The following is a 26,754-nucleotide window of genomic DNA, read 5'->3' on the forward strand; positions in this document are numbered from 1 at the left end:
CACCCAACGTCACGGCTGCACCATTTTTTAATCAGCTATCTGAGGAATATTTATCTAATCAACAAAGAGCGCTGTCAGAAGGAGACCAGCGGCGACATTAATATAAGTCTGTGGTCTCCTATTACAACAATAGAGGAAGAGTTTAAGATAAAACCCTGCTCTTTTGAGCATGCCAACAGACTAAGGAATATTGTTATTCCACGTATGAAGAGCTAGTCAGAAGATTCTCGTGTCGGAAATGCCTGCGATTCGTTAGTTCTCAGGCGTTCACATGCTGTAGTAAGAAGAAAAATTTTTTTCGCTTAGAGAAACAAAATAACAGATACTTTGTTTTAAAATAAAATTTTAAGTCCCTTGTGATTGTTGCATGAACTCATATGAAAAGCTGTAGCTTCCACAAAATAAGGCCGTGTGTAATAATTGGGAGTCGTTAACTCTAAGTGATCCCAGCTACTCTTACTTAGTACGTAGCCATAATTTGCACATTTTTCCCTTTTTCTATGTCTCCTTTGAAAACGCTGTGACTGTTAGTAATTATGAGCTGAGTGTCTTATGCCACATCTTGTGTCGTCTTCCGGACACAAAAGTCATCGTTTGTAACTATCAGACACCTTAAAGAAATGTTCTGTGAGTTAGAGTGCACACCAGTCTCTCTTCTTTGGATATGTGACTCAGGATGGGCAGCAGTTGAGAACCGGATGAGGTGGGTGACAGCCACCCCACCTGCCAATCTGGTGACCCAGTACCAGAAAAACCAGGCGGCCATCACAGCAGGGCTGCTTCTAAGAAGGGGCGTGTCATTTGACATCCCTTAGGATTTGGGTGCCAGTACTGCAGTGCAAAGATTGCCTTACAAACTCAGCTTCCTAATAACACCTTCAATGTGCATAACCAAGAGTGTCTGTGTTAATTTTACGGGTAAATTAACAATACCATTGTGGTTACATGGCGGTCAAGTGTTTAACTTCTTACAGTTTGGGGTAAGTCTCTGTACTGTCTTACCTGCCTTTTTCAAAGTTTTGATCCTTTTAATCCTTGGAAAGTACATTCCAACTCGGATAATGATGAGTCTCACGACCTTGTCTACTTCTACTTCTCGACCTTGCGCTGTGTCCCCTGTGCCATGTCTTACTGTCATATCCGCAGCAGCCTTGTGTTAGACGAGTTCTCCATTCACGCTTTGGCGCCGTTGTGGGGACAGGGCATCCTGCTCATGGCTTCCTTTCCCCAGGCCTGCTGACTTTTCTGCCCACTCAGATTGGGGTTCAGAAAGTTCCACGGAATGTGCAGGCTGAAGTGAGACGAGAGGAGTCTCACCGTCTCCATTCAGGCTGCCACTTAGTTTGCACTAGGTCTGACGTGGTATGTTGTGGGGCTTTGTGTCCACTGCGACTTGCATGTATTTGTGTTCTCAGACATGTGACAGTGCTGAGAAAGTGTGCCATGGCAGGCAGTAGCTGCACCAGGCACTGTGACGGACTGACAGGAGAGACTTGCTTATCCAGTCCGCAGACTGCAGAATGGAAAACACTCACAAAGCTCGCACTAGGCTTCCTTTGCTTTCCATGCGATAAAAGGTGAGATTCTGATACAAAAAGAACAGTTTTTGTGAGAAATAACATTAGTGACAACATCAAAGTAAGTTTGCCTATGTTTAAATGGAAGAAACTACATTCCTAAAAAGAATTTTTTTTTTAAACTGCATGTCTTAATTCAAATAAAGATGACCCAGAAAAGGTAGTCTTTTGAGTGAGTCCATATGATGCCCTCAGGAAAAGCCTGAGAGCAAGGGGCCGGCGTGATGTCCGTGGAGTACAATGCTGAGAGGGAGCCAGGCATCCAGCCAGCGCGTCATGCGTCCTTTTGCTGCAGTGTCTCTCCATTTCCCTTGGAAGTGAGTCCAGGCAGCCGCACCACACATGGCCCGAGATTTTATCCATGATAATATGATTGTATTTTCTTGTTGAAGCTTCTGAACAAGTGGACTTTGGGCAATCAATGCCCCAGGAGACAAATGCACATATCAGGACCTTGGTAGCAGCCAGAAAAAGTCCATTTGTTTAAGGAGAAGAAAAAGGCATGACATTTTACACATTAAAATTGATTATTTCATCAATAGGTTAATAGAAAACCAGGCTGCGAGTTCACTTCCTGCTTATACATCCCTACGGTAATGGGAACCCAGAGTTTGAAAAATGCAAGGGCGAGAAAAGAGATTTTCTGCACAGGGGCTTCCCCCCCTTCCGGAGGGGGGCCCTGCCTAGATTCTGCCTATTTATATGTAAATGTTTTATAAAGAGGTCAGTGTACCACTGAGGAGGGCAGATTCTGGCTTCTACTTTCTGGGACTTGTGAAACACACGCCAAGATGGCACAGCTTCGGCTATTGAAAAAATGAAACACATGCTTAATTCTGAGAAAATCCGTTACACTTAAGGAACCTGGTAATTATTCATTGAATATTTCTAAAGTAAACATTTGAAAACTCACTAGTTTTGTTTTTTGTCTCTAACACAAGACGTTTGTACTGGTGGACACACCTGGGAAGCCCCCTTTCCCAGGTGTGCTGTTACCTGACAGGTACTTAGGTGTTACCTGGGACAGGTACCTTATAGATAGTGAAGGTGCCTTGAGAATGTAGAGATTCGGGACTCTTCTCTACCCGTGGAAAGTTAAATTTAGACCCATACAGTGTCAGAGGGCCTCAGTCACCAAAGTTAGATGCGCACTAGTTCAGAGATTATATTTCGTACTGTTAAGTGATGTGTCTTTCTCAAGGTACAAAGTAATTCTTAGGTGTTTCGTTATAACTTAGCTGCTCCTTGTTTTAAATCAAGGGGCAACTAAATTACAGCTAGTTCTTACTCGTCATTAATATGATTCGCATCCTGGGTATGCAGGACTGCACAGTTTCAGACTCGCACTTACTTCCTCAAATGCCCGTTTCGTGCATGAAGTGTATATTGTCACTCCAAAGAAATCCAATATGCCCCAAAGGACTTGACATTCACTTCAGCAGCAGAACTGCTCGTGGAGACCTGGTCATCCCCCTGGGTGACCAGCGCCCAGAGCCCACACTGCACCATTGGAGGTAGAGTATTTGAGCTCTAGCCCTACAGCAGGCGAGAACAGCCCACCCTCCTGAGTCCGGAGTGGGTGGGGGTGAGGGAGCTGACCACTGGCCAGTGCCGGGGGCTGCCCACTTCCCCTTGTGAGCTTCAGACACACCTGTAGAAATGCAAGCACCTGCCTTCCCCAGGGGAGCGCTTCTCACCTACATTAATCAAACGGGTATCAGAGAGCCTCATGGGAGGTTTGGCTGGTTTCTCTTCCTGGCTGTGGGAGTTGAGAGAGACAGGTGGTCCAGTTGTGGCCCTTCTTCAGGAACACGGGTGGTCGTGGCCATCAGTGACCATGGACACGCGTGATGTGTGGCAGGCCTTAGCAACTTTTGTGCAGCGACTTGCTCCACAAAAGCCACCTGGCCACAGGTGTCTGCATTCCTGAGTCAGGGGAGGGTTGAGAGGGTGGGGGCTGATGAGGTGAGAATGTCCCCCCAGCCAGTGACTGCACGCTGTGTGAGGTGGGCATTCTCACCTGTTAAATTGGTTCTGCATTTGACTCTCACACCCAGGGTACCTCTGTGGGTAACTCGGCATTTGTCTTCTTGTTTTTTGGGTGCTCACTTTGGGGGTCCTTGGAGCTCCATCCAGAGCCTCCAAGGGCCCTGTAGGAAGGGGACTCCACCCTTTGACCACAGCCAGAAGGGAGTTGAGTTTTGCTGGTGTAGCTTACTGTCCAGATCCAAATATGTTGGGGGGGAAACTTCCTTTTTTTGACAGCCTTGGGTGTTATGACCTCCTTTCTGCTGCATACACTGGAGCTAGTCACCAGGGTCTCTGGCTTTCACGTGCTGCCAGTATGTTGCCAAATCAAAGGGCTACTGGCTACCCTAGCTCCTTCAAAAGATGCCACCAGCCCCCAAGGAAAAGGCCAGCTTTGCAGTGCGTGGAGTCACCACGTGTAAAACCCAGCACGGGCACGGGAGCATGGACTCCGTGTTTGGGCAGCTGCTGCATTTTGTGCAAACCTAATGACTCTGGTTGGCATGCACGCCTCCGCCCTCCCGAGTGCTTGTTCTAACCGCGGAAGCCGAGCCGGTGGGGGGTGGGGAGGCCCACGAGTCAGCCCGCCCCGCCCCTCGGGAGCTGATGGAGGTGACATCACGGGCTACTTTGACATTTTCTTTTCTCCCCTTTTCATTTGTTTTCTTCTCCTTTTTGTTTTCTCTCTTCTTCCCCCTCTCCCCTTTCTGCTCTCGGGATGCAGCCAAACGCAAAGCATGGAAACTAAACCGTGTTGGTAGCCTGCGAAATATATACAGCAGCAGCACCAACACCGAAGGTAACGCGCTCCCTCCGCCCGCCCCCCCCCCCCCCCGCCCCTCCAGGCTCCCCCCCACCTGCCTTCCCCAAGCAGACATGGAAATGCGAGTCCCAAAGCCGCATGCACCCTTATTGTGTTTGCAGACTCATTCCTGTGGTCTTTCCATCTTTTTGTTTGTGTGTTTTATTTTACCATTCATGTTCCTTTCAGCTTACTTAAATTTTGACCTTTCCCTTCAGTCGTAGAGTAGTGATGTTTAAATTACTTCAGAAACCTATTTTCTCCTCTTTTTTTCTTTTCCTTTATACATGTGGGCACTCAGTGTAATATTTCCCAAGTTATTACAGTTTTTAAAAGTGTTAGTATCAGGTGTAATGATCTGTAGCCAAATACAATAGTGTGCCGTGACATTTAAGTAACAGTCTTAATTTGTTTTGTGGATGCGTTCTCCATAATGCTCTCTGCAGCTCTAATCCAGAGGCAGCCAGGCCCGGGTCATTTGCATGGGGCGCTGCTGCTTGTAAATTCAGCATATTGTTGTGTTTCTAAAGGTCGTCCAGTGCCAAAGTTCACAAATTGACTTGCGTAGCTTTCTTCACCGAAGACAGCCGTCATTGCTTTTGTATAATAGCAGATTGAATTTTTTCCCCCACCTTCATTTGAACAACACAATTATAAATTGCCTTTTTTTATGATTACAAATGTCAGGGGTCAGAATTATTTTGATGCCAGGCAAAGGAAAACCACCACCAGGCAGCCCCAGCCCCAGTAAAGGAGGGTGGTGCACAATCTGTGCAATGCAAAACAGGTCGCAACCCAGCGATCTTGGTCTAATAGGGGGACATTTTTTTTCACTTAAGTGCAAGCCAAATGGGTCAAGTAATCGCAAGCTCATGCCCTAACACTAATTGACTTATTTGGGGATGATTATAACTGTAATATTTTTCTTAATGTCACTGTTTTCTGGGCTGTTGATTTTAGTGATTGCCAAGCAGTGGCATTAAATCTCTTGTAAATTTTAAATTGCACGGTATTTCTGTAAACAAGTCCCTCTCTTCACATCTGATCATTAACCTTTGCTGATTTATATCACCATCCTTTTTTTCTTCCTTTCACAATTACTCCTGTCTCGCTGCTGGAAGCCCTGCTCTCAGCCAGGAAGAAAAAAAAAAAAAGAATCTGGAAAACAAAACTACATTTTCATGATGCCTTGTTAAAGACCTGTTTTTTAATCATAATTTTTTTTTCCCCATTCTTCAAGGGGAGATTGTCGTCTGTTAAGTTACCAATGGAGCTTGACCCCTTTGGTGCCTTCTTTCAAAGCACTCGTTGGAGGAAGCAAAATGAAAGGGAAACATAGTAGAATTTTAGGAACAGTCACATGCAATCTCATTTTTGTTGTATTTCAAAAGGTATTAAAATACTGTTTTTGATACAGTATGTTTTTTCAACATAAGGTGCATTATCATTTCTCTTCCCTGTGACCTAATCAGATATGGTGGTTTTTTTGTATGCGCATCTGTCACAACAAATTTGTTTATTTGCTTACGGCCTTAAAAAAACAGAATGAGTTCTATGACATCCAGTTTTCCGTGAGATGAGGCTGTACACAAAGCTGGGGGGCAGTAAGGAGGCAGACAGTTCCCCCCGAGACTTGCTGATGGGGCCTTCCTGGAGGTGTGACGATTTGCAGAAGAGGGAACTTCTCACCTTGACCGATCAGGTAACCCACAGTGCCGAGGGCGCTGGGCAGGGAGGGGCAGTGCCACTGTCTGAAATCTGTCAATACCTGGTAACGCTGCCAGCTCAGGGTCCCTCACTCGATTGCCAGCAACTACCAAAGGCTATTCCGGGGTACTGGAGTAAATAATGACCACACAGCCAATTCTTCCTCAGTGCTTTCTGTCATTTCTGTTCAGTGTTCAGTTACATTTATGAATCTTCAATTAAGCGACACGACCATTCTTCATTTACTTTGGGTTTCTTTTAAGATGGATATCTGTACGTACCCGCTCTCATTTCATACAGCTTTTAATAGTATATTGCTGGATTCATATAATTACATAAAATAAATCACCAAAATGCATGTCTGATTGCCAGTATTTCAATACAGGATGTCATCACATAGTCTGTTTATAACATGAGGCTTTATGAAAATTCATATCCTGAATTTTGTCTACCTTTTGTTGTAACCTGAGGCCTTGAGTGTTACACTAAATGTACCCATCCCCAAATGGAGTACTTTTTAAAGTGGTCCACTTGAGTAATTTGTTCACAAAATACAGTTGACTCCAGAGTCTCCTGTGGAGCTGGAACTCGAGTTTCAGTAGTCAGGGGAGGGTGCCTGCTACAAGCCCGGCCTGCCCAGGGAGCCTGTGCCCTCATCTGTGGCTCCTCGTTGCAGTTGGGGAGTGGTGGGGGTCTGCATTCCCCTTTCTGGCTCTGGAGCGTCCAGCTCAGACATGGCACTCACCTGGGGGGGACTCGGGTTGGTGAGAGCCAGGCACGACCAAGACTGGACCCGATGGTCCTGCTCTGAAGCCTTTTTTCTCTTACGACAACTCTTTCCAGGCGCTGGATTCCATTATCATTTAGATGCCAGAGTAATCTGCCCCGTTGGTACAATGGGAAATCTGAGTGTAGACAAATCAAGTGATTTTCTGCAGGACAAACAGCTAACCCATTCTGGAGACAGGACATGTGCCCAGATGTCTCAACTCCAGGACTTATTCCCGGGTGCACAATGCATAGATGTTAGAAGTGGATAAGAACAAATGAAACAGAACTAATTAGGGAAACACATGCAAGAGTAAAAAACAAACAGAAACATGTTCTTTTGCTTCTTTTTTGTCCATTCAAGCTCATGGTCTCTGATACCAAGATGGAAACCTAATTTGTGTGTGTTACATTGCACTAATTTTTAAATCTTTGTTACTTTATAAAAATTCAACTCTCTCCTAAGGTTGGTGAAATCTGAGTCCCTCCAACAAGACCGCAGCTTTCCTTTTTCCATCTCAGGAGCCTGTAAAGTAGAATGGAAGGTATATTTATGATGGGATTCCCCAGTCTGTAGCAGCCTCCGCACCTGAGGAGAAGCCTCCTACACGGCAGGTGTGGAGACGGCTTGGGGAGGCTCCACGGAAAACCTTCTCTGAGAAAGAGCCCAGAGCACTGGGCGGGAGGAATCAGCCCTGTGGGGCTGTGTGTGAGTGGCACTCCACCCCCAGCAGCCGTGGGAGGCCACAGAATCCACGGGCCTGTCTGTGGGCCTCACCGTCCCCTGGACACCTGGAGACAGGCGATGTCCGTCCACTGTGAGTTAGGTGAGCAGATGGACTCTGTCAGGGAGGGTCGAGCCCTCTTTGCTTTTACAAAGAAAGCACTTTCAGTGCATTTACAAAGCAGAAAGGGTAAAGGAAAAGTGTAGTGGGGAGCAAGCGGTGTTCCTTAGGGTGTCAGGTCACCCACAGTATCTGAGCTGAACCGACCACGTCATACTGCAGACAGCGTGTACGTGCAGGTCACAGCTGCGGCACTACCTGAAGCCCCGGCTCAGCCTCTGCACAGACGTCCTTTCCTGGGGGCCTGGAACTGCCCTGCAGAGAGACCTGGGACTCCTATGGTTGCGTGCCTTCGGCAGCCACATGAATGGACTCAGAGAGCCCGACGCTGTGGCTCCAAGCAGGCCCTGCTCCGGTCACCGCCCTGTCCACTACCGGGGGTCCCGGCTCTGAGGCGTCCACCGCACTCAACGTGACTTGAACAAACTACTGGTCGTGATCACGCTGGCACCTGAGAGTGACGTGTTCCTGCTGCCCTGCAGACGGCCTGTGCTAGGTCCCGGGACGAGGACAGCGGGAGGGCTGGCGGGCAGCCCAGCGGGTGTCGGCCAGAGACCCTGACGTGGGGGGAGGGACGGTATGTTCCGAATGAGGCCCGGGGGGCTTACTGGACAGCGAAGCTGCGTTTCAAGTAGGGGCTCAGGAAGGGAGGGCCTCACGGGCTACGAGGCTTGACGGGGGGCCGTGACTGGAGCTCTGTGATCGCCTGGCATCCTGTCCTGTCTCCCCAGCAACCTCTTGGGGGGGTCGCGTCCTTCACCTTTTACAGGAGGAGAAACTGAGGCATAGAGAACAGCAGCCAGGAGCCCCGGGAAAGCACACCCACACGTGGAGACGAGGCTGGCATCAGGGTCAGCTGCCACCTGAGCCCTGGACGTGGGCTTGGTCACAAGTGGGGAGCACAATGAGGCTTGAGCGGCGAGGGGCCAGGGGGTGACGCCCAGCAGACAGCAGCCCCGCCATAGGGTGTGACCAGGCCTGCGTCTTGAGAGGCTCCCTACAGGGTCTGAACCCCGCCCACACCCCCGACGCCCCCCCCAGGCCACACATGCCCCCTCCCCTCCAGGCTGCCCCCACGCTAGGCGGGGGTCCTCTTCACTCTTAACGCATTTCACGCACTTTCAATCCTACTGATTCTCGATTGGAAATTTGCAAACCTTGTGTTGCTAAGTGCGCTGTGGACACTGGTTTCAGCCCAGACTCGAGCAGGGTGGTTGTGGTCCAGTTCTCAACCGTGGGTCCTTGACTCTTGCTCTCTGTGCCTCAGTTTCCCCACCTGTAAACTGGGAGATGGAGCCTCCTACAGAGGCTGTGAGGACATGTCAGTGAGGTGCAGCCACAGTTCCCCCGTCGTTACTGTTAGTACTTGCCTCTTGTCAGGAGTGACACACATCCCATCATTCAAAGAAAATTCACACGCCTGAGCGGCATTTATGTAGTAAGGGGCAGAGAGAGTCAACAGGAAATGTCCCAAAAGTGTAAAGGGGGATTTAAAATCGAGCTTTCCCCACCCCAGACTTTTAAATCTACCCATCCCAGTTCCATTTACTGTCGTCCTCTAAAGAAGCAACAAAAGTAGACATTGGGCTCTGGAATCGGACACGCCTGGAACCGATCCCAGCTGCGTGAATTCAGATGGGTTACTGGGTATCGCCTTCTCCCGCTTAGGGTTCTCTAAAGTGGACACAGTAAAACCTACCTCAAAGCGTAATTGAAGAAGTTGACTGCAGCCTGCGAAGCCCTTACCCAGAGTGGGGCACATATGACAGTGACCACAGCGGGCCTTGCTAATTGTTGTGAAGACCTCACTAATAGAAAAATAATTCCACAAACTCACTCTGAAGAGAGTGTCCATGGAACGATTGTTCAGGGCAGAATCGGCCAAAACCAGCACTGGGGGTTGATGGGAACAGTCTAAACGAACATCTCATGCAGATAAATTCAGATATGAGAAACCCTTTCATGGGAAGGCACTGATTTTTGGGGCAGAGAAGCAAGATTGCTGGTGTCTTCAGTTCTTGACTTTTGAAGGATGGTCCTGGAGGTCCTTTGAGCATCGGGCAGCTCCTGGCAGAGGACACGTGTGGGCAGTGAAGGGCCACGCACAGGTCTGGTGACCCTGCACAGCCAGGTCTCTGGGAAGGAGCCTGTGCCCGCCCAGTGTGGCCAAGCCCATGTGGTCCACCGTCAGGAGAGCGGGCCCCTGAAAAGTGACGAATACAGTTCGAATGAGTCACAAATAGTGAGCACTGCTCAGTGACAAGGACAGATTCCAACAGACGCCTCTAGTTTTTCTTTCTAAACCAAAAGCGTGGGTGGGCCTTGAGCTTTCACGGGGTGCCCGGGCCACGAGCCAGCGAGTGCCAGAGAACGTGTTACCACGTCCGTCTACTGCATTCTGAAATGTTTTCAGTTGGGATCCGATCATTTATTTTCTTAGGAGCTTTGTGTGAGACACTCTCCTTAATTTACGAAATGCGTGGCACCCTATGATTCTGGAAGCCAAAGCTCACAGAAGGGTGTTTCTGGCCCCTGGCTCTCAGCCGGCTCTCCCAGCTCTTGCTATCCAATGTGCTGAGAGAATACACACCTTAGTGTTTTGTGAGAGTCTTCCTGGGGTAACACCTAGCAGCAAACACCCCTAGCGTTGTGACCTCCCTGAGGGGGCTCACTTTTTCACCGCATTAATTCTGCTCTTCTAAATGAAGCACAGTGCAGCCCCTCTGTTGGACGCTGGACTAAACAAAGATATTTACCAAATTCAGAGCTTCCAAAAATATTTACCTGAGGACCATGTATGTCTTTACAGTGACCAGAAAAAAAATTGTCTTTTGTTGGTTGGTTTTTTAAAAGGATCAACTTCATTGGGAAGAGGTTGTGATGTTATGGTTTTCGTTTTGGTTTGGTTTAGGGGTTTTTTTGCCATTGGTCTTCGTTTTGCACAGATCTGCACCGTATTCTTCAGGTGTCCTTCACATTCATCTTTTCCCACAAAAATGAGAGAAAAAATTTAAAGAGAACTGAGTTTTTATGTTATGGTGGGTTTGGGTTAGATGCCTAAATGTGTGTGGTTTTCCTCAGAAGTGCATAAACTATGTTATACAGGCTTTGAAAGCAGAAATAGAGAAGGCTTTTTGCAAGCTGTATGGCTCAAAAAATTAGCATAAAAGCCTGGGGCTCCGGATGACTTTGCCTCGTGTACTCTCAGGGCTAGATTGTGGCAGACCTGGCAGACACATGCCATTACAGTTTCTGACGTGAGTAAACTGATAGCAGCTACCTGGCGAGTTGGGTTAAGAAGGCTTCTGAGGCTGCATCAGCCTCTTTGAGATCAGTTACGAGTGTCTTTCCTGGCAGACGGAAGGGGGGCAGCAGGCCTGTGTCGTCCCAGTTCAGCCCGGGGTGTCCCTTGCCAATCAACCTGACATTGAAAGGGTGGACTGGCCTGCTCCTGGGTCCCCAGTTAGTAGATGTTAGAGCGGGGAGGGCACGGAGGGAAGTGCATTGCAGGAGAAAGGAGCCCAAAATAGGAGGGAGCCCAAGACCTAAAGGATGTGAAGAAAAAGACGACGTGGAGAGTCAGGCAGAAACTGGGAGAAACCCGTTGCTAATACTCGCCTGTTAATGAGGAAAACATGGCGTGGCCAAAGGTTTGCACTGCTGTTAACACGCTAATCAGAACTCTGTCGTGTTTCCTAAAACAAATGCCCTAACTCTGCGACAGCAAAGGTCAAAAGTGGAGAGCTCAGCTATGTCCCTGCCAGCCTTGGCAGTTTTTATCTTCAGATCATTTTTAAACGGTGACCACCTGGAAGCCTGGGCTCTGCCCATCCTAGGCTCCTATTGGCCACCTCTGCACGTGGACATGTCCTCCCTCCGTGCTAAAAGTTGTCCTGTCAGCATAGGTTAGATGACACTGTTCATCATATGTTCGTCCTTAAATATGTCAGGAAGGACACTTAGCCTTGTGGATAGAAACGGGCCTGGGGTCTGGGTTCCAGGTTTGTAGGGGAGCCCGAGAGAATGCACGGAGACCCCTCAACTGCTGAGTGAAGACCTTGGAGTGAATGGTCATGAAGACACACTGCATTCTTCTCAATTCAGAAGAGACAGGAATCGACGGAGCAACATCACACCACACCTGCCTCGCGGGGACATTTCTGAGCCATCCTGCGTCATTTTTGCATAGAGGTCTGGGTCCTCTCAGCCTTGGCAAAAGCATGGGGCGGTTATTCCCCCAAGACAGACGGCTGCATCTGCCCGTCTCTTCTCCCATTTTACCCACCCCCCCAAATGCTGCTTTGTCAGATGTCTCCTGTTGCAAACAACTTCCAAATGTAAAACAGTTGCAGCTGCTTTTAGCCCTTTAACCCTTTGTCTGCTAGGATTCCGCAGAAATAATTGATGACTGATTGGCCCATTAACCTTTAAAAAAAAAAAAGTTTGACAGCCTGGACTTGTGTAATGAGGAGGGATTCCTTGTGAAATCAGTCTGATGGCTGAGTTGCTTGCCCCTGAGGAGGCAAAATTAGCCCCACGGGGCCTCGTCTGCATAGAAACTGGACGCAATTAGTGTAATATCCGGTGTTATTAATGTCGTTGGGAATAATTGGGAAGGTTGATTTCGACAGGTTCATGGTGCTAAAATACTATTATAGTGGACCTTTCCACAGCTAACCGTTAAACACGGAAAACTGTTTAAATCCCTAGGAGCCCAATGACAAACTTTATGAAACAGCTAAGCCCTGGCATGTCACGCTGGGAAACAACAGGCTTGCTTTCAGGCTTCGGGCGTGGCGAGGCTTTGATTTGTCATTATGGGGCAGGGAGTGGGGGACTAAGGGATGGAACTTTGCTGATCCCCTGTGTATCGTAAAACAGAAACATACTTTTAATGGAGACGCAATCAGGAATGTCTACAACCAGAGTTCAGTTTTACAGAATGAATTAAATATAAGCAACTATAATTGTCCCTACGAGCAGGTTTGTGTTAGGGAAATGAAGCTGCTCGAAATGAAACGGCGATGGTATGTTGTCACTCTCCGAGCGTTCATTCTTCACGTTTTAAATGAGTGTGACAGTGAAGAGTAATGCTCCGTCTGTCTTTCTGACTGATTGGCCTCACACTGCCAATTACTATTTTTATCATTTTTTATCTGGTTGCCGATAACTAAAATCGCGTCACCTTGTCACTTCAGAATGGGATGTACTCTCCCTGGTCCATCAGTGATTTGAAGAGGCTGCGTCATCTGATAAAAATTCTACTTTGAACACGTTATGTTCTGTCTGTACAGAAGAAGGAAAAATATTTGGGTAGAGCATCTACTCAGCGCTTAGTGAGTGTGATGGTCGCTGCAGTGATACTGAAATGTGAGCAGGGATGAAACCCAGAGGTGCAGCAGGCGTTGACCTGCTGACCACACAGCAGCCTGGACCCCCACCCCCACCAGGCGCAGGACTTTTCTCCACTGGAGCTCTCAGGACTGGGTTTGGAAGTGACAGGAGCCCACTTAAAGGGGTTTAAAGAAAAAAAAATGGAGGGGGAAAGGGAAAATGGATTGATTGGTTCAGGCACCACCTGTAGGTCAGGTGGCTGGAGCTGAGAGCGGGGTCCCCACTGTACTCTGATCAGTAGCATGTCACCTTGCACAGCTAGTGGCCTGGATAGCAGAGGTTTCCCTTCCCGTGGAGGGACAAAGGCTCCTGAACCTGTTGGGACATGTCTTGACAGGTCCCAGATAAGACAGGGCTCTGTGGCCCCCACCCAGATCTGACAGCCTGGGGAAGGAAATGTGGATCGTGTGTCCCCTGCCAGAACAGAGCCGAGCGGCCAGGAGCACCACGTGCTCTGATTTTCCTGGTGCAGATGGGACTGTCCTCCACGTGCTGACCTCCTCCAGTCGCTGTCAGGGAGCCATTGCCTAGGAAGATAGGAGCTGGAACGTCTCGGCCTATGACTGCCACGTCCACGTCACAGGAACCATGATGACAACAGCGGAAATGCTTTCCCACAGCCACTCGTCACGTCCCCTGCATCCTCCAGACGATACCAGTTAAAAAGAAATATGACAGTAGTGACAGCTGGGCAGAGATTTCTGGGACAGCTGGTCTTAAAGGGCCACCACCTTGCTCTTGCTTCAGCAATAAGGGGGAAACAACGTCCCTGGGAACTGGGGACACTCTGCCAACTCCCACTGGACCCCCTAGGAGAGCTCCTTTTAGTGTTCGTTTGTTTTTAGGAAGTGGAGAAAACACACTGCTGGCCACTCCGAGAGAGAAAAAGAATTAACTGAGATGATGCCTCTAAAGCCCTAGCATTTTTCCTGGCACAAGTGCCTCCCAGGAGAATTGTTTTTTGTATTTATTATTCTGTTGCAGTGGATTCATTACAAAGAAACAAAGTATCCCTTCATGGGAGTCACATGTAACACGATTCAATATGCCACTGCTCTGTAATCCTCGATCTTATTTTTTAATCTTGGGAGGCAGACAAAAGTCGTGTGGCAGATATAATTCAATTCTGCAATTCTAACTGTATCTGTAGGTGTTAACGTATTACTCTCTCAAAAAAAAAAAAAGCCACATAAAGACAGTACCCTGGGAAACAGGGTGCCCTGTGCACAGCTGGATTCCATGTGGTGGCAGTGGGGTCACGTGGTTGCAACCAGATTCCGAGCAGTTTTTTTAATCTCAGCAAGCGAGGCCACCCCACTGCCAGGCTCCTTGTACAGACACCTTTGCCAGGGCCTGAAGTCCCAAACAAGGCTCCGAGTAGCACCCCAGTGGGGTCCCCTCTGCACTGAGACGGCGTGGGGCTTCCGTCTCCCTCGTCCCGTCTTGTCCACAGTGAGCTGGACCCCTTTCCTGCAGGTGGTCCAGGGGTTTGCATGCACAGTTGGGCAAGGAGCCCCTCAGCCTGTCCCACCTGAGAGAGGAAGTATCGCCTCCTTATTTGGGAGTGTCTGCCAGACACTGGGGGCAAGACCGCATGTGAGCCAAGCCGTTCAAACAAAGAAATTGCCCAGCGAACTCTTCATCAGTGTTTCACTGCATATTCAGCCACTACTGGGACTGAACAGCCTTGAATACAAGGCTTGACCTTCGTACCTGTGCTGTGTCCATACGGGCCTTCACATGTGCGTCACACCTGAAAAAGGGACGACTCGCGTAGCGTCGCAGTGACTACAGAATTTACTGTAGCCCCATGCTTTGTCACAGCATTTTTCTTCATGTCTTTGGTATTTCTGTACTTGTGTGCCTTTCCAGATTTGCAGTTACCCCACAGGACTCCTCCCCCACTCCCACCATAGAAAGAGAAAAACCGTCTCAGATGAATGGAGTGTTGTGTGTTTGCGCAGTTGCGCAGTCGGTTCTTACCTGGGACGTGAGACGTAGTGGCACTTTCCAGGGTCCTTCAGGCCTGTTCTTCGGGCTCAGCCATCCTCCTGAGCTGAGGGCCCCAGGCTGGGATTACACAATGTCCCGCGTCCGTTTGCTCCTGGCTCTCCTGAGCCCCGTTGGCATTTCATTATAATTAGCAGACGACCCAGCCAGGGGTTCCTGTTCTGGGAGAAGAGGCATGAAACCTGCTCTGGCGCCTGTCACCCTCTTTGGTTTATCCGTCACCTCCAAACGCCGTATGGGGTCTTCTCTTCACCACCTGTTAAGGGACTGCCGTTCTGAGTGAGCCTTGATATTGGGACTTCAGGGGAATTATTTGGCTTATTCACAGTTCTTTGTATCTCTCCTTCCCTGCCTCACAAATGGAGAGGAGATGTCTGTAAACATGTATTTAAGCATTATTTCTGTTTGATCCTAGTGTTCAGAAATGCAATTAACATTTCATCCTATTGGTCTTATATCTCGCCCATTTACTCACAGCTATTGTTTCTCATAATTTGTGGATTATTTGGGGCTTCCTGTGCGAACAACCATGTAATCCGTGAATGACGGTTTTCTGTGTTGGTTATTGCTCTAGCCCTTAGCTCTTTCCTCTCTCTGTTCTGACTCACTACGCTGGGCAGCGGGCCTGACGAAGGCTGTTAGACCGCGTCATCTGCCCTGAGCACCCTCTAACCGATGCGAAACAATTCTCACATTTCATCATTAGGAGTGATGAGTGGGGTTTGGATGGGTGAAGGGGTTCCCTTCTACTCCTAGTTTGATAAAAGATGTTAGTATTTATTTTTCTTATTAATTTCTTTCCCATCTTCTGATTGGAAGTCACACATTCTACTTTTCTTGAAGAGGTCAACCCTGACATTCTATCCTATGTACCTAATTTACCAAAACATAAAGTTAGTTTTGTATTCCTCCTGGGGACCAGTGCAGAGTCCTGGGATGTTTTAACTCATGTCCTCACCTCCATTTTCATTTCTCTAGTATTTACACCTACCCAAATTAGACATTATTATGAGAAGTAGTATTTGATATAATTTTGGTTTTGTTGTAGCTCTATGCTTAATCGTTTGTTCAACAACCCTTCTAGCTCTGACCTTCTTTCTAGAATCTTCTGAAGTGTACCTTTTGCTAGTTTCTTTAGTGAAGTTCTGTTGGTAATAGGCTCTTTCTGATGTTTTGCATGAAAATATCTTCATTCCACTCTTTACTTGAAAGTGGGTTTTCCTGGATCCCGATATTAAAATGGCATCACTTTCTCTGGGCACTTTGAGGGTGTTATTCTCTGTCCTGCACGTATGACTTTGCCCTTGAGAAGTCCGTCATCTATATTACTGACATGGGTGTAAGAGCAATCTGCCTTTTCCTGCGTCATTCTCAAGAGCCTCTTTTGTCTCTGGTTGTCCACAGTGGCGTGAACGTTTGGGGTGGATTTCCTTGTTGCAGTCCTTCTCGGTAAATGTGCTGCCTGTGGCTAGAACTCTGTCGTCCAACGGTCCAGTAACATTCTCGCTGTTTGTCCGGCAAGCAGACGTAGCTGTACTTCTGGCACTCGTCTGCACACCACAGGGTCCCTCTCACAGGGTCCACTTTCCTCGTCTTCTGTGATTTAGCCCATTTCTCCAGATCTGTCATCCAGCCCAACCATTCTCACTAGTTCCTCTGGGAACCCCGCCATGGAGGATTTTGGGGTGTTTTTAACGATTATAATTTGTATTTCCAAAAGATCTTTTTTTGTCTGAGCTGCCTGGTCCATTTTCATGGTCTTTTACTTGAAAATTTGGGGGATTCCACTTTTTATTTCTTTGAACGTTTCAGTTGTAGTTATTTTAAATTCTGTATCCGTCATACTTTGGATCTAACTCTGTTGTCCTATTTCCTGTGTGTTCGGTGTCTTCCATTTTGAGTTCACACATGGGAGATCTTTATGGAATGCTTTCTTTCCGAGAAGATGCTAGGAGCCAGGCTGGCTCTGCAGGCCTGTGGCCCCTGCAGCCCCCGCAGCCCCTTTCCTTCCAGGATTGCTGGATGCGGGGCTCGGGATTCTCTCCCACGCCTCATGATGACCTCGTCGCTGTGCCACCAAAGTGTCTGCCCCTTGGGTAGTGTTCACTTTTGCAGGTGTTTGGAACTTCATGCTCACCGTTCTGCCTTTTGACACATGGATTTGGTTTGGGTGGGGAGACGAGGGTGGGCTGGGGCTTGGAGATGATGCCTGTGCTATTCCATCAGCACAATGAGAAGTGTGTTTTAGAGCGAAGACCCTGCCACGTGTGTTATCCACCATGTTGTGGGGCAGTCTGGTTGGAAGGAGAGGCTGGGTCACAGCACCCGTAGCCCTGGAAGCTGGGCCAGGGCTGATGGAAACATGCTCACATGTTGGTGTGAGGAGTGAGATCAGAAACCTGTTCCACGGGAAACTCAGAGGGACATGGTCGGGCTGAGCCGGGGCCAGGGAACAGCCAGGCAAGGGCTGAAGGTACGAGGAAATGGAGAGAAAGGTACAGATTGGGGGACGTTGGTGAGCAGTGTTGTGAGTGACCAGGTGGCAGCGGGAAGAGGGTGGAGTCTGGGTGATTCTGAAGTTCCATCACTAGAAATAGCACTGTTACCATGAACAGACCGTAAAAGGAGCATTTGAAAGTTATCGCAGGTCTATGTTATTCATGTTCATTTGATGTGAGGACCAAATAAGTGAAGAGTATCTGTACACATTTTTTAAATCCTCAAATGATTGCATTTGGGGGTCACAGATACAGATTTGAGAATTGCCCACGTATATGGAAGTGACTGTCTGAGCTTTGGAAGTAAATGAACCCTAGGAAGGCGTGAGGGCGTGGGGAGGACCGGGACGAAGCCTGGATTGGACCTGCACTGACGCCACCTGCAGAGGAGCCAACGGGGAAAGGAAGCAATGGTTTCAAAAGCTAGAAAGAAAACGCGAGGTGGGTGTGGGAGACAGATGGCAGGCACGCTAGGTGAGCCCGTCCTTGCTCCAGGGCAGACGTTGCTAACTGATCACAGCACTCACCCTCCCGGAGCTGGGAGCCCACCGTGGAATCCTCAATACGGGTGTCCTGGAGCTGCTCAAAGCTCTGGGACTTAGGGACTGTCGAAGGAGTGGAGACCTGCCGTGCAGCTCTCTCCCATGGGATCTCAGAGTTGAAAAGGCCCCACTGGGCCTCTTTGAGATGCTCAGTTTCCTCCCGGCTCTCTCTGAGAAGGCCATGCAACAAGGGCTGTACCCCTCAAGGGGGTACAATCCAACAGTAGTTGGCTGTTCCATCTGTGTATAGCGGCGGCGGGGGGGCAGTGGAGAGAATCGACTGAAAGTCGAGCCAGAAAAGGTTAGTGACATAGAAGATACTAGAAAAGGAAACTTGTGTCCAGGATGAGTAGAAGATAGGTGGTGGAGTTGATTTTTAAGGTAATTGATTGGGAAGCTACAGAATAGATATTGTAGAACAAGTACGTTTGGAAATTGGCAAGAAAGGAATTCTGATGGTCCTGTGAACACGTCCATATGTTCATTCCCTTAAGAAGATTTTGCATGCACAGGTAAATTTTGTTTACATAATTAGTAGGGCAAAGCCAGGCTGTATGTTAGCACTTGAATTTGGAAGTTTGGTCTTAGCGTGAAGCATTGAGTATTTCAGTGGAGGGCACCCAGTACAGCCACTGCGGTAGTGGGGGAATGAGACAAAAACTACAGACGGCCCGTGCTACAGACCTCCATGTTTTCAGTGCTTTACATTCTGTCATCTGAGGATGTGTGTGCTCCCGTCCCTGTCACTTAGAGACAGAGCAGACTGTCTCCTGCTTTCTGGAAGCCTCGCACATCTGGCAGGGGCTGACAGCCACTGGCTGAGCCCTGCATCAGAGCAAAGCAAGCTTAGGTCTTTCGCTTTCGTCCCACTGTATGTAGCTCAGGATTATGGCGAGGAATTTGCACAGAAAAGCTTTACAGCAGCCTTACAGAACAGGAAGCTCCTGGTTGTAATTTTTTTCACTGAAAGATCCAGCAAATTCGGGGAGCTTTTCAATGTGCATTTGAACTTCACAGATTAGCACAGGCCGGAGCCTGTTCAGCAGGTGCCACTTCCCAGCCCTGAATGAGCAAGTTTACCTGATGGCCTAGCTGTGACTTCTGCAGTGCTTTCTTGCCTTGGCTGTCCATTCACTGGGACAGTTTTGCCTCAAATGCATGAGCTGGAGAACACTGTCTTACAGGAAGCCATGTAGAAAAGATTGTCATTCATAGTATTGGGACATAAAAGTCACTGAGTCAAGAAGCTGGACCTCTTAAAATCCACAGATACAGTGCCCTAGCCAGTCATTGCGGGTCAGCCATGGGGACACCTCTTTGTAAGTCACAGCCAATTTTTAAGTGGAAATCCCAACAACTGCCCAGTGTCCGAAGGCATTACTGGGGTGCAGAGGGGCCTGCAGACACCCCTCCCCCAGGTTTCCTCCCACCTCCCTTTGCCATAGCAGGTGGGGTGTTCTGCATAATCCCAGGGGTTATTTGTTGACTGAGTTCCCTGGGACGCCCTCACTTTCTGCGCTTCCCGAGCCTGGCCCCTCTCCCGGGGGGCCTGACCTGTGCTTTCCCACAGCCCCCGTAGACCCTCAGAGAAGCCTGGGCACAGATAGAAGCCCTCCACCAGTGGCTTTGCAAAGGGATGTGCCCCCCTTCGCTGTGTCCCGGCTCCCTTCAGAGGTACCTCCATAGAATTAAGCACAACTCCCCAGGACGTTCAATTCTAAAAAAGCAGTGATGCTGATTTTGCATAGAACACAAGACCGTAATTATCAGAGCATGTAAAGATTTTGTGCAAAAGTGGCGTGGCCCCATTTCCATGGCCATGGGTGGTGGGTTAGAGAAGCTGTTCCCTCCACCTGGCTGTGTCTTAGGAAGGACAAGTGTCCCCTTCCTGCCCTGTCCCCACCCCCTGCGATCCATGGGATCGGGTGGGAGGTCTCAGCCACAGAGTGGGGGCTGCTTCTCTCCTGACACTGAAGGGGAGGAGGCAAGGGCTGCTGGACATGGCTGGAGATGAGCCCTGAGCGTCCTTGTGTGGAGGTCGAAAGGCTCCTGCTGGGACGGCATGACAGCCCTAGAGAAGGGACAGGGCCAACCTGAGCAGCAGAGGTCGGGGGCAGGGGGGCAGGGGCCGTGAGGGGTGCTTGGCGCTCGGGAGATAGGCTAGAGGAAGGTGGGAGGGTCGTGAAGTAGATGAGTGAGATGGTAATTACCTGAAGCAGTGGTCAGCTAGGTAGGTCGGCAGTTATCATCATTGTTAATAACACGTGCTCACCAGGTGCTGTAATGAAGCACGTTCACGGGCCTGTGGTTGCAAACTATGAATCAGACGAGATGTGACGCCTGAACCTCCAGCTGGAGGTTTCCTAGTGGTTATTTGTGACAGTTCTGCTGCTTCTAGTGGTCCCTCCTGTCCCTTTTGTTTCTGTGGCAGGACCAGGGGGTAGATGAGAAATAGGACAACTGCCGACATTTGTGGACATGGCCCAGGCCCTGTGTCCACCTGAGTTCATACATGTCATTTAGCCAGTGGGACACGCGATGAAGCAGGTGGCCTTTTCCCCCACAGTAAGGGTGACAGACGGCCTCGGAGGGGTCTGGCCGTGTCCAAAGCGCCCAACGTGGCCAGCAGAGCAGCAGGATTTGAGGCAAGTCTAATTCTTCCCAGTCCGGTCGCCCCACAGCAGCTGTGAAGTCCCTTGAAGTCTCCTGGGATCCCACTCGCTCTCCCCTTCTGAAGACAAAAGTATTAAAGCCTTCCGCACTGTAACAGGGTCTTCTGCCGACAGTGAACAGAAACCCCAGGCACCCCTCTTTGCAGGTATATCTATGGATGTACAAAGAGGCCAACAGAGAAATCAAAACTATACCCTGAGATTCGCAGTATTAACTTACTTTGCGTCCCACAGGTATCAGTGGTCAGCAGTAAGTTACAATGTTGTTTTCCTAAGTTGCTCCTGTGTCGCTCGGTGGGTTCCTAACACAGAAACATCACACGCTGCTTTTCTTTCCCTCACCCCCTGGGCACTGCTCCAAAGCTAGCTGAGCCGGGCTGGCTGTAGGAACCAGATCTGGAGTGTTTGCAGGTCTGTGGATCAACTCTGTGCTCTGCCGGCAGCCCCCTGCGGGCACGATTGAACCCAAAAGCACTTTTGTGACCGAGGGCTGGCAGAGGGGCCGCGGTCGCATGAAAGCTAAACCCTTCATCCCCGCCACTCTGTGTTTCAGAGCAAGAAGAAAACTTTGAGTTTATCATTGTGTCCCTCACTGGCCAGACGTGGCACTTTGAAGCCACCACGTATGAAGAGCGAGATGCATGGGTCCAAGCCATCGAGAGCCAGATCCTAGCCAGCTTACAGTCGTGTGAAAGCAGCAAGAATAAGGTAAGGCCCTTAGCAGGCTGCCCCCCGAAATCAAGGGCCGCTGATCATGAAAGGGAAATGGAGGCCGAGAGAGATGCCCAAGGGAGGGAAGCATCATGTGATACGTGTGAGTGACAAGACCCTGGTATGCTTTCTGAGCAAGAAGCCAAGTAGTGGAAAAGATAAGAAACACTTTGTGTCGATTTGTGTCAGATATCATACACTCGTATCCTGGCTTCACCATTTTCGGACAACAGATAAATCCCCTTTTAAATATTTACTCTCCCCTAATCCCAAATGTAAACCGTGGGCCTTTTCATTGTATGTGATGGCATCCTGCAGCTCTTGTCACTTATGTATCCACACTGAGTTTTGTTTCAGGCACAATACACTCAGGAGAAGGGAGGCAGACTAAAAGGGGCACTGTTCTGTTCTCATAAACGCACAAAATTCAAGTCCATGTCAAGTGAGAAACTGACTTGTTACAGAAAAGTAGACACACAGCTGTGAGATGCAGGGAGTCAGAGAAGGTACAGTGAGCATTTTCAGAACGCTGCTGATAAAATCTGGTATGCGTTTCAGTCAATAATTAGAGGTAATTAGTTTACACTTGTTTGGGGGCGGGGAAGACGTTATTTTTAACCTGCATTTTCTAGATTCCTGCCCAGTGATAATCCTTATACAAAAGTCTTTTTTTTCCGCTTTTCCTTTTCGCCATTAAAGATTCCTTCAAATGTTAATGCTTGGATGTTTTTAACCCCTTTTCTGGGATATTTTAGAGTCTTGGAGAACATTTTGATTTTTCAAACTATGATCAACTAGAAACTAAGAGAAAGGACATTGCCCAGCGACCTGCAGTTTCATTTGAAACAATTTAAAGAAATTTCTGCCGATGATTTATGTCCAGCTTTGTCATTAAGAAGAGAGTCTATCTTTCAGAAAGATGGAGTGTCTTATTTTATTACCCTCTTTAACCAGGGTAAACCAGACCACAGTCATTATTATTATAATGTAATTTGCTTCTCTTTTTTAAAGCTGTTTTATACCCAAGGTGGGGAGAGTCACTGCCTTTCATTTCTGAGCATCTTGGCTTAATGAGTCCCGCAGCCACAGACGATGCTCTTGCGTCTCCTCGCCGATGGGGAGCGATGCCACGTGTCACCCGCACAGCACGGGACTTGAGTCTCAGGAGTAGGAAGGGCCGGTGTTGCCAAGCAGACAGATGTGTCTCAAATTTTATATGAAGTCACCATGCCTCACCCGGGTCAGGCTCCACGCCATGTCAGCCTGACGCAGGAGGACCTGGGAGAGCCACGGCCTTTCTCACACCTGGCCAGGCTCTTCCCTCTCTGTGAAAACAGACGGCATCGCCTTGGCCTGCTGCACACGCACCAGCCTTAAAATGCTGCCCCCTTTCTCCTGCTAGCCGTGTGCACTCTTAGGAAGGTGCTGTTCCTGGGTGGCCTCAGGAAGGCAGAGTCACACCTGTTCACTGTGGGTGCTTGTGGAACAGGTGTGAAAGTGTACAGCGTGGAAGTAATACCCACAGGGACAGCTTGAGGGCAAAATGTAGACTCGGCTGAGAATGAGCTTTAAGTAATGTTAGCTCCTGTGGATAATTCAGAGTGCGTAGCAGGTGCAGACCTCCATACACATCCATACGTCACAGAAATTTTACAGGTAGGCAGAGACAGACAGACATATCCCTGTATGTGTACACACACACACTCACACACACACACTCCAGATGCCAATATAAATTGTTTAACATTCTTAGAATACTTGGGTATCTAACCAAAGGGAATAAACCCCCAATAATGCATTGTGCTATTAGGCAGTAGCAATTAATAAATTATAATTTATTGTTAGGTGGTAAGCAGTAAATTGTTTCATGGCAAACAATTTGACGGGAGATGGTTCAATTTATGAAGAATTTTTATACAAAAATGAAGCTTATTCTAAGTGCCCTCTGAAATTTATTTGGCTTTACCCATTATATTAAATGTATGCAGCATAAGCCTTAAAAACGGTATATGTATATTGCTTTACCTAACACCTCAGCTCCAGGAATTTATTCTTAGTAAGTAATCACAAATATATGCAAAGACTTAGCATTGTTTACAAGAGAGAAAAATTGGAAACAACTTAAATGTCAATCAAAGTGAACGTCATAATAAGTCATCATGAGGGGGAATATTAAGCAGCCATTTAAAACGATGGTATTGGAGAGCAAGTGGTGGCAATGAAAGCTAACAATATGTAATTAGACTAGAAAGGCAGATTTCAAAACAGTAGATAGTGTGTTGGCTTGAAACATACTAACGTGTGCGTACATGTGCTTAGGAAAAGGCTACAGGAGCAGATATCAAAATGTTAATTAAACTGAACTGTGATAATCATATAGCTTACAGATTTTCATGTCATTCTTTTCCCCTTCTGTGTTTTCTAAACTTGCTTAGAGAAGGCATTCAAGTGTAAGTGTAAGACTAAATGGCCCCAGCTGTACTCCTACTCCTCCCTGCCCCATACCTGTTAGTGACTTTGTTACTGTAGCCACTGAGATAGTCTTAAAAATGAAACTTGAAGTGTGGTGTGGACATGGTCTCCTGACAAGGAATCGTGATATATGAGGTGTGATCAAAACATACGGTGAGTGTTTAAATAAAAAAAGTTTATTACAGTAAAAGACACATTGCCATTAATCCCTCTCAGAATACTGCCCCTCGCTTAGAACACACTTACCCATCGTTCTTGCCACTTTCTGAAGCAGTTCTGGAAGTCCTCTTTTGTGAGTGCCCTTAGCTGTGCTGTCATGGCTGCCTCGATGTCCTGAATCATTTTGACTTTGGGGAAGAGCCAGAAGTCGTGTGGTGCCAGATCTGATAAGTAAGGTGGATGAGGACACACAGTAATGTTTTTATTTGACAGACATTGCCGTATACCAGAAGCAATGTGTGACACGGAGTGTTGTCCTGATGGAGGATGATTTATGGCAGGCTTTAAAACACACCTTCTCTCAACCGTAGCTCACACCCAACTGACTGCACCGAACACGTTGAAACTTATTACTATGGTTCAGCGCGCCACTTTCCATATTGAAGATCTTGCCTTTCTGTTGGATGGCACTCGGCAGCAGCATTCACCGTAGTTTCTGATCACACCTCATTTATCTTAACAGTGCCGATGAAACCTCACCCTTTGCTTATAAGCAGTTTATTTCTTTCTCATTTTCTACTCTTCATACCTAGTAGACACACAACAGTGAAAGCACATTAACCAATTACATGCTTTGTCCACGTTCATTCACAAATGGTCCCGAACTTCTCTTTGTTCTCAGGTCTGGAAGAGTCGGTCTCATGTGATAAATCTTCACATGGAAGCTTCCTCCCAATGCGTAATGCATTCCCCATCACTTACTCTTTTTCATTAGCAGACGCGTAATTGTTTGAAATCGCCCTCATCCTATATTTGCTCATGATCTGTTTGTTTTTCCCTGACGTTATTAGTAGATATGAGCATTTCTCTGAATTCTTATAGCTTGCGTTTGTGTGTCTTCCTCTATGTCCAGTCCCGGCTGACGAGCCAGAGTGAGGCCATGGCCTTGCAGTCGATACGAAACATCCGAGGGAATTCCCACTGTGTGGACTGCGAGACCCAGAGTAAGTGAGCCTTGGGACAGTGGGCCTGGGCTCCACAGTGGACGGTGGGTGGTCTGACCGAGCCGGAGTGGCAGGGGTCCCATGTCTGTCTTCTTCAGTTCCTACAGCTCCAGTGGGCCCTGGTTACAGGGAAGGAAATGCAGAGTCTGACAGTCAATACTATTTCCCAGGTTATAAAAACAGGGTTTTTATAACAGGATTTGAATCCTCTCCACCGCCTGCTGTAGGGACGGAGACTAAGGACACGAGTAGATGACACATTGACAGAGGCTGTTTTATTTTTAAGTGAGACCATCCAGTTGGGGTGAAAGTGCTAGAAAACATACTGTCCACACACAGACAGGAAACTGGAAAGACCTCACAGGACGGTATGGCTGCATACACAAGAAGCGCTCATCGAGTGGTTGTCCCCTCACTCTGGCCGTGTACCTCCGGGAACTAAGCCGGGGACACGGGCGGCAAAGACTAGCCCCAAATGTCCATCACAGCCCAGTTCACAGAGCAGAATGCCACAGCTTCCCAACGGTGAATCCCAATTATGCACAAGTTAACGGGGTAACTGTTCTCGTAGAGAAACACACACAAACCTAAAAAGTCAGGTAAAAACGTCTTCACGGAGATGGAGGAACTTCATGATGCCTTGTGACTTGAGACAGTATTTAGGGCAGTACGTCATGGAGAGCCCAGTGAAGCTTTTCGGTATTTGTGGAGTAAAGATCTGTAAGGATGCGTTCTAGTTTTAACCCCAGGTATCTGACTGACAGGGTCTTCAGGGATCAGGCTTGTCTAATTTTTCTATAGAACACAGATGTCTTAGGAAATTGCCCTGTCTGCATCTCCCCCGAGACCCACTCTGCAGTTTCTTCATGGAGTTCCACTGCAGCTGCCTCAGACATCGCAGCCAGGAGGCACTCCTGCTGCCCCCCGGGCGTCTGGCAGGCAAGATGGGTCTCAGCCAAGGTCGGCCTGGAGGGCGGGCCCGATGACCACGGGGTTTTTATAACAGGGTGTGACAGACACCGCGGGACTCGGGCTTCCACAGCCGTGCCTCAGGAAAGTGCAGTCACACTCTCGGCTGTCAGCCCTGGGGACCAAGCCGAGGGCCTCCCACTGGGGTAGAGCCTGGGAGTCACAACGCTGGCAAGTGAGGGAACTGATGCCGGAGATGGAGGCAGGAGACTATTCAGAGCTTTGAGGCCCCGGGGTTCTCACACCAGTGTTCTGGTCCTGCTGATAGAGATTTGGGACTTGGTCGGAATGGCAAATGGTAGCCCCTGGCAGGTTTTGAGTCCCCGGGGCTGTCACACGATAGGACTCTCCGTGTAGACCCCGGGTGGATGTGTGGAGTGTGGGCTGCAGGAAGTGGAAGGGGAGGCCTCAGACAGGCTGGGGCACCTCGCATTGTGACAGTGGCATGGACCAGGTGGGGACCAGGAGGGGTGGGAACGAGAAGGGGTGGGATTTGAGAGAGACTGAAGCCTTGCTGGTTGCCTGGAGGAATGATGGAAGAATCAGGGTGGGCTCCCAGGATCCTGACACAATAACGGTGCATGCCGGAGCCGTTT

General features: G+C 48.5%; 1 protein-coding gene across 6 annotated transcripts in view; it reads left to right on the forward strand.

Moving 5' to 3' along the window:
* The window catches only part of AGAP1 (ArfGAP with GTPase domain, ankyrin repeat and PH domain 1), a 521,440-nt gene that overhangs the window by 426,952 nt on the left and 67,734 nt on the right, over nt 1-26,754 (forward strand). For 4 of the 6 annotated variants that reach the window (XM_081051870.1, XM_081051871.1, XM_081051873.1 and 1 more), the window contains 3 exons: nt 4,330-4,404; nt 21,397-21,551; nt 25,099-25,189. In XM_081051870.1, coding sequence (XP_080907996.1) covers nt 4,330-4,404; nt 21,397-21,551; nt 25,099-25,189 — 321 coding nt within the window. The remainder of the gene's footprint in view (nt 1-4,329; nt 4,405-21,396; nt 21,552-25,098; nt 25,190-26,754) is intronic. The other 2 variants (XM_081051872.1, XM_081051874.1) reach the window with 1 other exon arrangement.

Source organism: Rhinolophus hipposideros (genome assembly GCF_964194185.1).
Source record: "Rhinolophus hipposideros genome assembly, chromosome: 6".
NCBI classification, from domain to species: domain Eukaryota; kingdom Metazoa; phylum Chordata; class Mammalia; order Chiroptera; family Rhinolophidae; genus Rhinolophus; species Rhinolophus hipposideros.